At 37.6% G+C, this 13,867-nt stretch overlaps 2 protein-coding genes across 4 annotated transcripts in view; both read left to right on the top strand.

Annotated features, from left to right (window-relative positions):
• Nucleotides 1-13,867, top strand: part of LOC105869204 (complement decay-accelerating factor-like) — a 37,044-nt gene that overhangs the window by 2,153 nt on the left and 21,024 nt on the right. For 2 of the 3 annotated variants that reach the window (XM_075996891.1, XM_075996890.1), the window contains exons 2-5: nucleotides 956-1,144; nucleotides 1,805-1,904; nucleotides 3,894-3,979; nucleotides 8,279-8,470. In XM_075996891.1, the coding sequence (XP_075853006.1) occupies nucleotides 956-1,144; nucleotides 1,805-1,904; nucleotides 3,894-3,979; nucleotides 8,279-8,470 (567 nt within the window). The remainder of the gene's footprint in view (nucleotides 1-955; nucleotides 1,145-1,804; nucleotides 1,905-3,893; nucleotides 3,980-8,278; nucleotides 8,471-13,867) is intronic. The other variant, XM_075996892.1, reaches the window with a different exon arrangement.
• LOC105869192 (complement decay-accelerating factor) overlaps nucleotides 1-13,867 on the top strand; it is a 55,648-nt gene that overhangs the window by 38,057 nt on the left and 3,724 nt on the right. The gene's annotated exons all lie outside the window — the stretch shown is intronic.

Raw genomic sequence — 13,867 nt, 5'->3', positions numbered from 1 at the left:
CTTGATACCTGCCTTTGAATAGCTCTGAAGTGACAGTAAATATAGAAACTGCTACAAATACTTTTTGAAACCATATGTGAAATGGGCTTTAACTTTTTTATGTATGCATGATAGAGACAGTATGATGAAGTACATAAGCCTTTACACATGTATCATGTTTTAGAGTTTGTAACTTTTCCACAAGGTACTTTATCTAATCCTCCAAACCACCTCATGAAGTTAGTTAGTAGGGATTCTTATCCCCATTTTACAATTGAGGAAGCAGGTCCCCAGAAGGTAGATAATGTCCTTGAGATCAGGAGTTCTTCTGCAAAGAACTGAGGCTCAATTGGGCCTTTTGACTACAAATCCAGTGCCCCTTCCACTCTCCCATGCCTTTCTATATCCACATTTGCCTGGCTGTTTACAGTATGTAAACACTTTGTACACACAGTTGGCTTATCTGATCCTTGTCCCCATGGCTTCTTGTAGGGACTAAATGAGTTTATGTGTAAAACAATTAAATATATCCTTTAAAACTAGGTATTGTTATTACTCTGAATTGCTGTTTTGCTTGACGTTAGTCCAGGAGTCTGGGAATATCCATTCTCATCTATCCCTGTACCTTATATGCTCTGTAATTTCTTAGGGCAAATAAGGGAACTGAGATTTATAGAATGCCAGAACTGTGCCAGGCAATTAAATGGGTTACATTTTTTTGAAAATTGGGTATAACAACATCTGTTTACCAAATATTCTTCGCAGACCGCTAGTAACTAGGAAATAAAACATGTGAATACATTTGATACATTGCAAATGCCATAGTGATATAAATATAGATAAATACCAAATATATGCAAAGAAGTAAAGAAAAGGGGGTCATTTAAGGTCCCAATCATTCCAGATTATTAAACATAGGATATAAAATAAAAAATGATGCTAATTTTTTTGTTGTTGCTTTTTAAAATACTTTCAGCTATGTGTAGTAGTCCACCAGATCGAGATTTTGCAGTGCTCTCAGAGCCTTATAGGAACGAGACTGTGTTTGCAGTAGGCACCACTGTGGAATATGAGTGCCGTCCAGGCTACAGAAAAGTCTCTGATGAACGACAAATAGCTTGCCGTCCAATGATAGGATGGACCAGACTATCTGAGTTTTGTACAAGTGAGTATAATTTTTAAAGTATTCCCTGTGTTGGAAACTTGGCCCCCTGCTTCCCAAAGAAAGTATTCTCAATCATTTGGTATTTCGGGGAAAGAATATATCTTCCTTTGTTCATGCAAGAACTGTATGTGAATATATTATTATTCAGAATGATTTTTCAAAGAACCACGATAATTTATTTTAAATTAGACAAAATGTGTGGTACCAATTCTTATTCATTCACAAATTTCACATGTATTAATTTGAGGTTACTCAAAATAAGTATATAGATGTTGCTTTGTTTTTAATGGTACAAAGGTGGAAATAAGGAAATGTAAGCATAGAAGTTTCAATGTTTCAGATGATGAATTTGCATATGTGTGTGTGATAACTTTTTGAAAACTTTTTGCCACCTTTATTGAGGTATAATTGAAAAATAAAATTATGTTATTTAAGGTGTACATGATTTTTTTTTTATTTCGGCATATTATGGGGGTACAGATTTTAAGGTTTCAATAAATGCCCATTTCCCCCCCCGTGTACATGATTTTTGATGCATGTATACATTGTGAAATGATTACAATAATCAAGCTAATTAACATATCCACTACTTCACGTATTGAGCTTTTTGTATGTGTGCCTGATAATTTAATGAAAAAAAAAATTTTTATTCTTTCCTAGAAATGTCATGTCCTAATCCTGCACCATTAGTAAATGGTGATATCCAGATACCAGCTAACAGATTATTTGGTGAAGTCATGGTCTTCTCGTGTCATGCTGGGTATGTTTTGGCATATTGAAACTCTGTATGTAAGAAATGAGAAAACAAATTAGGGCTTAAGACGAAGATTGTTACTTTCCTGACTGGTATTCACAAACTGGTAGCAGCAAAACAACCCCTCTCTCCAAAGATCCTTTGTCATGAACTCATCACAGTTACATTTAGTAAAATGGAGCAAGAAAGGAAGATTTCTCAGACCACCAAATTCTCTAAATTGTTAGATTTCAGTACATATATGATTCAATATAAAATTTTACAAGGAAAGACAGAAATTTGAGATGTTGATGAGACTTGCCCAAATAATCCTTCAAGTGTGAAATATGAAACCAACAGTTAAGTGACCTAAATAATGAATTTGCATATGGGTTCTTCTATATGCAAACAAACTTATGAAATGTCATAGGCTAAAGACATTTATTCCTAGTGGAAAGTATTCTAACCTAAGTTCTTTTATAAGTTCTCTATGCAGGGAAAAGGAACTCATTGAGTACCACGAATGTCTCAGGCACTGTTGAAGCATTTACATTTTATTTTCGCATTTCATATGTGCAAATTGAATTATGCTATTTTACTTTGTTTGCATTTCTCCCTATTCTTTATAAACTGAAAACATCAGTATTACTTGTCTCCTGTAATCAAAACAAATGTCAGTTGGGTCATTAATATAAAATCTGGGACCAGGCATAGTGGCTTACACCTGTATTCCTAGGTCTTAGGAGGAAGAGGTAGGGGGTCACTTGAGCCCAGGAGTTGAACACTAGCTTTAGCAACATAACGAGAGCTTACACACACAGACACACAGATACACACACACACACAATATCTAAGATGATGCTCCCTGAACCCTTTCATTGTGTGTGATTTTTTTTTTTATTTCAGCATATTTTGGGGATACAAACGTTAAGGTTAGGTACATTGCTCTTGCCTCCCCTACCCCGTGGAGTCAGAGCTTCAAGGGTGTCCATCCCCCATGTGGCACACATCACACTTACCATGTATGTAAATACCCATCCCCTCCTCCCCCTCCCACCTGCCTGACACAGCTAAATGTGTTTTTTTTAACATGTTGGTTACATTTTATATCTTTGCCTCTCCTTAGCAATGTGTAGAGGTATGTCCTTCCCCTTAACAATGCTCACCACATCCCTCAGATGCGGGACTACCCCCCCAAACCCCCAAATTCCTGGTGAGCACCACCACCTTCCTGAACCCTTTAAATATAAGTACATTCTATTATTCTATGAAGCCTGTATTAATCCTTTAGAATTAAGAAATATAAAATAGTCAATCATCTGTATCACTTACTAATGTTTTAAAACACATTTATAGGCCGGGCGCGGTGGCTCACGCCTGTAATCCTAGCTCTCTGGGAGGCTGAGGCGGGCGGATTGCTCAAGGTCAGGAGTTCAAAAACCAGCCTGAGCAAGAGCGAGACCCCGTCTCTACTATAAATAGAAAGAAATTAATTGGCCAACTGATATGTATATAAAAAAAATTAGCCGGGCATGGTGGCGCATGCCTGTAGTCCCAGCTACCCGGGAGGCTGAGGCAGGAGGATCTCTCGAGCCCAGGAGTGTGAGGTTGCTGTGAGCTAGGCTGACGCCACGGCACTCACTCTAGCCTGGACAACAAAGCGAGACTCTGTCTCAAAAAAACAAACAAACAAACAAACAAACAAAAAAACCACATTTATATTTTCTAACACATGCCCCATCCCCATTAAAAATGTTCTACGTGTCATACTCTTTTACCCTTTTAGACTTACTTGTCACCTTTTTAGAGGTGACAACCTTTTTAGGTTGTCTTACTTTTTTACTTAGGTAGACTTGCTTTTTTCTTTTCCTTTAAATTATTGTATGAACTTTACAAGCTATTCTTAGTTCTGTCCATCAACTGCTGCAGTAAATATTTTAAGATAATATTCTGGAGAAATGAGGAAAGTCAAACATGTGAATGTAACACACTCTTTTTCGGTCCCTATTATTATAGGCACGCACTATTTGGTGAAGAAACTGCTAGGTGTATCGTTGTGGGTGATAATGTTGAGTGGAGTAACGAAAATCCAACTTGCACAGGTAAGAGTTGATAAAAATCTACGCACTCAGGTTGTGGTGCTGAATGATAAATAATAAATTACTTTCCGCTAATTAAGAATTATCCACTGTGTATATTTGTAGCACCCTCACCTTTGAGTGTCTTTCCTAATTTAAAGACCTTTTATAGTGATGTTCCTTCATGTATTACCTGTAGAGATAAACCATTAAACTTTTTTTAGCCCCAATAGGATGAAAATTAAAAACAAACTTAGATTTCTATTGTGCTTGGTCATTGATTATATCACCATCCTTTCTAAAGTCAAATAAGTTACATAGGGGATTCCCAATACCATTTTTGGAAGAAAATACTGCCATTGAGACAGTCAGTGTCACTTGACCCCACATCCTAAGACCATATGGCAATAGAACGTGTTTAAGCTAGGATTCTTACTTCAAACCCGTCGTTTTTCTAAGACCCAGAGTTATCTACATGATTCTTCTTAGGATTACAGTTATTAACTGAGATAATTATCTAGAAGTGTTTTAAGTATTATGCCATGAAAAAGAAGTATGGTTTCTGCACTTGAGAATCTTAACTTCTCAAAGAAAGACAGGACACAGAAATAATATCATAAATGGATATACCCAGTCAACTTTATGTCCATTAGAGACACATGTCTCTTGAAAATTGAGAGGAGAAAAAACATGCAGGCCTTTAAAATGGTTTATTTCTTTCATCCTTTTTTCTTTACACTCAACTTATCTTTCTGCAAATGGCTTCTGAAAACCCTATTGTCAAAATTATTCCTAAGTTCAAGTTTTTTGTGTTACTAAAATTAGGAAATTAGAGTGCAGTTAAGGTAATTTATCAAGCATTTATCGATTGACACTTTTATACTCAGCAACATATGGGAACAATTAATATGAAGGCAAATACAATGAACCTTGCCATTAAGAAGTCTGCTCCTGTCACACCTACCATGTCCCCATCTTCTAGATCTACTGCTGCCTCTCCTTCTTTCTTATTATGTTTTTTTTTTTTAAATTGTCACCATTCCTATCCACTACTGCCGTTTCCATTTCCACTATCCAGTAAGAGATGTTGTAAATGATAGTAAATTAAAGGTGGAAAGCAAGGAGGAGCTGGACTGTATTTTTTTGGTCCAGGTAAGCAGTCTCCCATGTGAGGCTAGAATATTCACCAGCAAGTGGTATCATGGATTCATAGGAATATGGACACCAGCATATATTCTAGCACAAAAGAGCTTTGGCACTGCAAACTCACTGTGTTTTTGTTCTTGTCTGAATCTAGGCCACAGTTCTAGGCCTTTTTAGGTGTCTTGAACTCCATGGTGAATATCCTGACGTTCCTATATTCCTCCTAGACTGTTGTATTCATCTCTCCAACTCAGCAACTGCTGACATCTGCATTCTGCAGGAAAGTGCCCCCTTCTAAAGCAACCACAGTGTCTTCAACTGTCCCTAGAAAGCCCTACTTCTTTTAGGATCTAGGTTTGATTCTCCACCAAACTTATTTTTTGTTTTGGTCATACCAAAAAGAATGAGTGGAAAGTAAATTCCTAAATAGCTGCTTTACCTCAAGTATGCAGCCGTGGCCTATAAGCACTTGAAGTTGCATTGATGTCCCTGTGTGAATATGGATGTGAACATATGGATGTGAAGAAGGAAAGAATCATAAGCACATTGAAGGATTGTCCCTAGTTAAACACCAAACAGAGGTGGTACCTGTTTACCTCTGAATGAAGGAAGCCTCACTATCAGAAGGACCCATTTTCTTACCTCTCTGGCAATGTTTTCTTTTTCCAAATAACTTTCCGTGGCCTGCTGTTACGTGCTAGTCTTGAATCACTTCTTCTTATATAAGGACCATCATCCCAGACCACTCTCTTTATCTCAACTCCCAACATGTAATCACTAATTCATTTTGCTTTACCTCCTCAATATATTTTTCAAACCTATGTTTTATCCTCCATCTGTCTACTTCTAATATAGTTTATCATTCCCCATCTTGACTATTGCAATCAGGGCCACTGCTGATATTTTCAGGGCTCACACAAGAGTATAAATGTCCCACCCTCTCTCAAATAGCCCTCCCTCTTCCCCAACTGTGAGGGGTCTCTGGTACACGTAAGTGGACAACTTGGCCTACATAGCCAAGTCATGCCCACGACATCCCCCATGACCCTTACCCAACTCCATTGTCCTTTGGGTTAAGGTGCGTATATAGGCAGTATAGGCCACCCTCAATATCATGGACCTGGGGAACGGACCTCTGATGTAGTGGAAGGGGTATTGGCACAAGGAATTTTGGGTGCTAGTTCCTGAAGAATATTCTAGAATGTGGGAAGGGGTGGTAAGATGGGCTGTCACTGACCATGTCATCTCAGCCCTACAGATATTCACCTACTGGGGAGAGAGACACCCAAGGCAGGGCCAGAGCACAGCCTTTTCAAGTGTGGGGCCTGCGGAAGGAATCTTAGTTGGCTGTGTTCAAGGGTGATACTGAGGCAGTGGCTTCATTCTTTCACTCTGTTAAGGTTTTATTCATATTTTACCCAGAGTAATCTATCGAAACACAGATATGACTTTTCTCCTTAGAGCTTATTAGTATCTCCCATCACTTACTAAGTCAAAACTCTTTAGTATATTCTACAAGACAGCCATGGTCTACCTACTTCTCCACACTCATGTTTTATATTTTATCCATGCAAACTGCTTATTGTTTTCCACATACCTCATGCTTCTGCATGCCCCTGCATCAGTCTGTGACGTTACTGCATGCGCCTCGAGTGTTTTTCAGCCCCTTTTTTACTCGCCTGTATTTTCCTCATTAAAAGTCAGTTCTAGGCTAGGCGCTGTGGCTGATGCCTGTAATCCTAGCACTCTGGGAGTCCGAGGCGGGCAGATCCCTGAAGCTCCGGAGTTTGAAACCAGCCTGAGCAAGAGTAAGACCCCGTCTCAACTAAAAGTAGTAAGAAATTAATTGGCCAACGAAAAATATATAGAAAAACTTAGCCAGGCATGGTAGCACATGCCTGTAGTCCCAGCTACTCGGGAGGCTGAGGCAGAAGGATTGCTTGGGCCCAGGAGTTTGAGGTTCCTATGAGCTAAGCTTAAGCCCCCACACTCTAGCTCGGGTAACAGAGTGAGACTCTGTCACAAGAAAAAAATAAAAGATCAGTTTTAGTCTCTTAGGAAGTTTCTCAGGCTGGTTACTTCTATGATAACTTTCACATTTTATATTGAAATTGTCTCTTTGAATCTCTTTTCCTACTGGACTTTAAGATAGGAACTATATATTGTTCAGTTTTGTACTTACATTTATAAAACAATGCCTGGTGTGTATTAGGTCCTCAGAGAGTGTTTGCACAGAACTGATGGTATATGTACTGTCCCTGCGTGCTCTAACTTGATATTCAGAATAGCTCCTTATTTTGATCAAAGGTCTCAGAGTAATTTATAAATATGCTAATATTCTCTTGGTACTTAGGTACATTTGGTGTAATATAATTTGGCATACTCATGTCATTACAATTCATTCCTTTGTATAAAAAAGAAAAGATAACTTTATGACTGTAGAGAATTTGGAAGCCTTGAATTTTTTCTCAGGGCAACTACCAGGGAGAGGCCTATTTTTATGGTATAACTAGAGCAACTCTGCCTGTGTTTATTTTACACAATCAGCTGCTCAGTAAGATGTATTTTGAATAAAAGTCTCTTTGAGTCAATATGTGCTAAAAAATGTTACTCTAGAAATCTAACTCCAATTTTTACATTTAAGATCTTTGCTCTGTCCAAAATGTTCTGTATGGGTTTCTCAAGCATGCCAGTTCAATTCCCAACTCCTTTCATTTGCCTCATTTTCCCCGGGAATGAAGAGCAATACTCTCTTCTCTGTTCTCTGTCAAAGGAATGGTGCACCTTAGATTTACACTCAAGTTTAAAACTGTTTCCTCTCTAAAGTCTCTCTGGCAGGTCTACTTTCACCTCTAAACTCCTGCAGTATTTTCTTTTTCTAGTACGATTTTGGTATGTAACATGTTCTAATTTTTGTTTTACATACATGTGCTAAATCTTCTTTCTATGAATTGGTCTCCAGTTTTGCATTCATATTCTACAACATTTGCATTCAAAGCTTCAAATATACTACCAGTTACTTTATAAGCATGTATAAGCATCTCTTGTTGATAAATGCTGAATTTAGAAATATAGTAGATTTTGATTTTTTAAGATAAAGTCATTAACATGTTTTAGTCTTATTTCTGAAACACTTTACCAGTTGTATTTATTTAAAATATGTTGGAAATTTTTTTAAAGAGATTTTTTGTCCAGAACCACCACGAATCAAGCATGGAAGAGTAAGTACAGGAAGAGAGGAACGTTATGTATATAATCACATTGTAAGGTACTCGTGTGACGAAGGCTATTCCTTGGTTGGAGAAGACTATATTCAGTGCTCTTTAATAAAGAATGAGGGAGTTTGGAGTTTCCCAGGACCTACATGCGAAGGTAATAATGTTTTGTATAGTGATATTTTTGCTTTATTCTTATATTTAGATCTATATAGGGACTGCAGAGATTCTGTGTACTCCCTGAAAAATGAATGTAAAATGTTTTTACATGCATTTTTCTATGGGACACAGTTTTTCATCACATTCTCAGAGGGGTCTATGGCATTATACACATACATATATATGACTACATATGTAAAATATCTCATTTTTATCAAATAAGCTTAAATTTGCTGCTTCATGCCATGTTACTTTCAGTACATTAATAGAGACAGCTCTTTGTTCATAAAAAGAATGTATGAAGTGATTTATTAAATTGGAGGAGGAATCTTACATTGAACTCAGAGCTCTCGGGTAGTGATGTACATGTTGTGACAACTGAGAAGCTCTTGCCTTGCTGTCGATGTCATTGCATTACATTCAATTATTTTATGCCTCCAGAATTTCTCTGTATTATTGACCATTCTCTCTTCTTTATCCTTCTAGACTTTTTTCCTCAACATCTCTTGATACCCAGTCTGTACTGTCAGAATCCTTAGAACTGCTTTTTAGATATATTTCACAATTGCAAAGATGTGAAAACAACCCAAGTGTCCATCATTACATGAGTGGATTAATAAAATGTGGTATATAGATACTATCGAATACTAATCAGCTACAAAAAACAATTGTGAATTAGCAACTCTTATATGATCCTGGATAGAGATTGAGCCCATTCTTCAAAATGAGGTATCACAGGAATTGAAAAACATGCACCACATGTACTCGCCATCAAATTGGTACTAACTGATCAACACTAAGGTGTTCACATGGTAGTAATACTTATTGATTGCCAGGCAGGTGGGGTGGTTAGGGGTGGTAAACCTACAACTAATGGAAGCAGAGAGCACTGTATGGGGGAAAGACATGCTTGTAGCCCTGGCTGGGTGATGCAAATGCATTACATGTAGCCAAAATGTTTGTACCCCCATAATATCCTGAGTTAAAAAAATATATATATATATTTTAAAGAGCTAATTTAAAAGATCCATAAAGCTGGATTAAACATTGTTAGTACCACTAGGTGGCATGTGTTTAAGTAATGATGAATGCCAACGTGTATCAAAAGTATACTTTTATAATTATAATTAAAATTCTATTAGCATGAATTTTTAAAAATTATTGCTTATTAAAAATAGTTTACTATCAATTTTCTACATAAATATAGTGATATAATTAAAACCATGTAGATGAGTATAAAATGAGAAGTAATAATCTCTTCTCTATCTCTAGTCCTATTCTCAGCAATAGCTATTTTTTATAAGTTGTTATGTTTCATTCTAGATTATAAACGTACAGATACTTCTTTTATTTATCATAGCAGTTGTATGGAGACAACATTTATGTAACTAATCCTCTATGGGAATTTAGGATTTTGGATCTAATTTGTTTTTTATACATTATTACAAATGTTGTTACAATAAATATTGTACATGTGTCATTGCACACGTGTGCAAGTACATTTGTACAATATATTCCTCCCAGTGTAATTACCATAGCAAAGGTCAATGCTTTTAATTTTTTTTTTTTGAAACAGGGTCTCTATGTCTTGGCCTACAGTGCAGTGGTGTTATCATAGCTCACTGCCAACTCAAACTCCTTAGCTCAAGTGATCCTCCTGCCTTAGCCTCCTGAGCATCTTGGACTTGAGGCGTGCTCTACCACGCCCAGCTAATTTTCATATTTTTTGTAGAAATATGGTAGTGCTGTGTTGCTCAGGCTGGTCTCAAACTCCTGGCCTTAAGCGATCATCTCCCCTGAGCCTCCCAAAGTGTTAGGATTACAGGCCTCAGCCACCACAGCTGGGCCATTTACATTTTTCATAGCTGTTGGCAGCATAGTTTTCAAAGAGATTGTACCAATTTACTCTCTCACTAATATTATTACATCATTATGCTATTTGTACCTTTGATGATAATGATTATTATGGTGTGGAGATTTGGTAAGTGTAAGTGGTGAAAATTTTATTGCTTGCACTCATTTCACTGTCATGAAGATTGGTGTTGTATGTGTTTATAATTAGGCAATTTATTTGATCTATTTTGTATTTATTTTCCCTAATTTTATCAAATTGTCAGTTATTTAGATCTTAAAACTAAGTGGTAGTGAAAAGGGATTCTTTTCCCCAGCGTATGTTTTTGTCTGCTTTGTCAAAGATTAGATGGCTATATGAGGATGGTTTTATATTAGGATTCTCAGATCTGTTCCACTGGTCAATATTCCTATTTTTGTGCCAATACCAGATTGTTTTAATTACTGGAGCTTTGTAGTATAGTTTGATATCTGGCATATTAATACCTCCCATTTTGTTTTTGTTGCCTAGGATTGCTTTTGATATTCGGGGTCTTCTCTGATTCCATATGAAGCGTAAAATTATTTTTTCTATATCTGTGAAGAATGCTGATGGGATTTTAATAGGTATTGCATTGAATCTGTAGATCAGTTTGGGTAGTATAGACATTTTAATGATGTTGAGTCTGCTGACCCACGAGCATGGTATGGATCTGTATCTGTTTACTTCCTCTGCTATTTCCTTCTTCAGTGTTTCATAGTTCTCCCTGTAGAGGCCTTTTACCTCCTAGGTACTTCAATTTCTTTGTTGCTATTGTGAAGGGAATTGAGTCTTTCATTTGGTTCTCAATTTGATTGTTGTTGGCGTATATGAATGCCTCTGATTTCTGTGTGCTGGGAAAACTGGATAGCCACTTGTAGAAGGCTGAAGCAGGACCCACACCTTTCACCTCTCACAAAAATCAACTCACGCTGGATAACAGACTTAAACCTAAGGTATGAAACTATTAGAACTCTAGAGGAAAATGTTGGAAACACTCTCCTAGACATCGGCCTGGGCAAAGAGTTTATGAAGAAGTCCCCAAAGGCAATCACAGCAGCAACAAAAATAAATAAATGGGACATGATCAAACTGAAAAGCTTCTGCACAGCCAATGAAATAGTCATAAAATAAACAGACAACCTACAGAATGGGAGAACATTTTTGCATCCTACGCATCTGATAAGGGGCTGATAACTAGAATCTACTTAGAACTCACAAAAATCAGCAAGAAAAAATCAAATAACCCTATTGAAAAGTGGGCAAAAGACTTGAACAGAAACTTTTCTAAAGAAGACAGAAGAATGGCCAACAAACATATGAAAAAATGCTCAACATCCCTAATCATCAGGGAAATGGAAATCAAAACCACAATGAGATATCACTTAACTCCAGTGAGAATGGCCTTTATCAAAAAGTCTCCAAATAACAAATGCTGGCGTGGATGTGGAATGAGAGGAACACTCCTACACTCTGGTGGGACTGCAGACTAGTTCAACCTCTGTGGAAAGCAATATGGAGATACCTTAAGGCAATACAAGTGGATCTACCATTTGATCCAGCAATCCCATTACTGGGCATCTACCCAAAAGACCCAATGACACTCTACAAAAAAGACACCTCCACCCGAATGTTTATAGCGGCACAATTCATAATTGCAAGGCTGTGGAAACAGCCTGAGTGCCCATCAGTCTAAGAATGGATTAATAACATGTGGTATACATATACCATGGAGTACTATTCAGCTCAAAGAAACAACAGTGATATAGCACATCTTATATTTTCCTGGTTAGAGCTGGAACCCATACTACTAAGTGAAGTATCCCAAGAATGGAAAAACAAACACCACATATACTCACCAGCAAACTGATATTAACTGAGCAGCACCTAAACCGACACATAGGAACTACAGTAATTGGGTATCCAGCAGGTGGTAGGGGGGAGGAGGGCGGGTATATACATACAAAATGAGTGAGATATGCACCATCAGGAAGACCCTCACGCTGGAAGCTCAGACTTGTCTGGGGAGGGGGGAGGGGCACTTTTTGAAACCTTAAAATTTGTACCCCTATAATATGCCGAAATAAAAACCAAAAAACTAAGTGGTAGTTAAAATTACCTGGTAATTCAAGTAGGTCATGGCAGCCAATGCTTCTATTAAAACAGCTATACAATCTGCATACATTTTTTAAAAATCGAACTTTTAAAGACATAAGATACAGCTGTGGAAAAACTAGGTTGAATGAAGTAAAATTCCTGTGGTAGGAAATGAAGGCAAAGCAATCTGATCTGAGTCAGTTGTATTTTTCCCTGGGGCCATTTGCTGATTCTGAACCTGGGCTGAGGGTCCATCTTGACCCAGACAAAAGACCATTTCCAGGAAAGACAGAAACCAGCAAAACTTTTAATGGTTGTGGAAGGCTAGAGTAGTAGTACACTGGAAATTGAGGTCCTCACATGCAAAGCCAATTTTTTCCACTGGCCATTAGCTGATTTCTAGGGCTGCATTTGAGCCTGGGAAGCTGGCTCCAGTGATTCTACCATGCCCAGTAAGATCTCAGAACCTGGTAGTATTTGGACGACAAGTGCCCATGAGAGGAACAGGCCTTTAGCAAGCACACGTCTACACTCCTCCGTAGGACACCTGTGCTCATTATGAAGCTGTGTGGGGAAGGAGGCTAGATGGCTGGGCTGGGGGAACTATAAAGCACAGACCTGGATCTCCTGCAGTCTTTCAGGGCTGAGGCACCAAAGATCCATTAGACTTTCCAGCCAAAGCCCAGAAGGGCCACTCCCAGGGAACAGAGACAAGAGCAGAGGAAGCCTGAATCTTACTCAAACTGTAGCCCAGCTCAATGCCTGACAGGTTGAAGAAACAATCATCTCAATACAATCTGCCTATCATATCTTATGGTACCATCTGGATGTTTATATACAATGTCTGGCATATAAGAAAAAACTATTAGATATGGAGAGAAGCAAGAAAATATCACCAAATCAAGAGAAAACTGAATGAAATAAAGAAGATCCAGATAACTGAGTTAGCTGACAAGGACTTTAAAATAAGTCATTAATATGTTTAAGATAGTAAAAGAAAATTTAGAGAACTTCAGCAGAAAATAGGATCTATCAAAATGGAGTAAAATGACCAACGTATCACTGGAAAATATCTGAAATTAAGAACACAATAGATAGGTTTTCACAGTGACTTGGACACAGTGGAAGCAGTATAACGAACTGGAAGACAGGTTAATTAAAACTGTCCAAACTGAAGCAGAAAGACAAAAAAATGTAAACTATAGGAAAAAGTTTGAGACATTAAAGACATGTTAAGCTGTTGTAACACATGTTTGAAAGAGAGGAGACAGAGAGAAAGTGAGAGATGACAAGAAAGAGGTGGAGGAGGAGGAAGAGAAAAGACAAATGGGAGCAGAAGAAATTTTCAAAAAGATAATGACTGACAATTGTCTAAACCTGGTGAAATATATCGGCCAACAAATTCAAGAAGCTCTGTGACTCTAAGCA

Source organism: Microcebus murinus, chromosome 23 (assembly GCF_040939455.1).
Source record: "Microcebus murinus isolate Inina chromosome 23, M.murinus_Inina_mat1.0, whole genome shotgun sequence".
Classification (NCBI taxonomy): domain Eukaryota; kingdom Metazoa; phylum Chordata; class Mammalia; order Primates; family Cheirogaleidae; genus Microcebus; species Microcebus murinus.
This window is presented reverse-complemented; position numbering and strand designations above follow the sequence as displayed.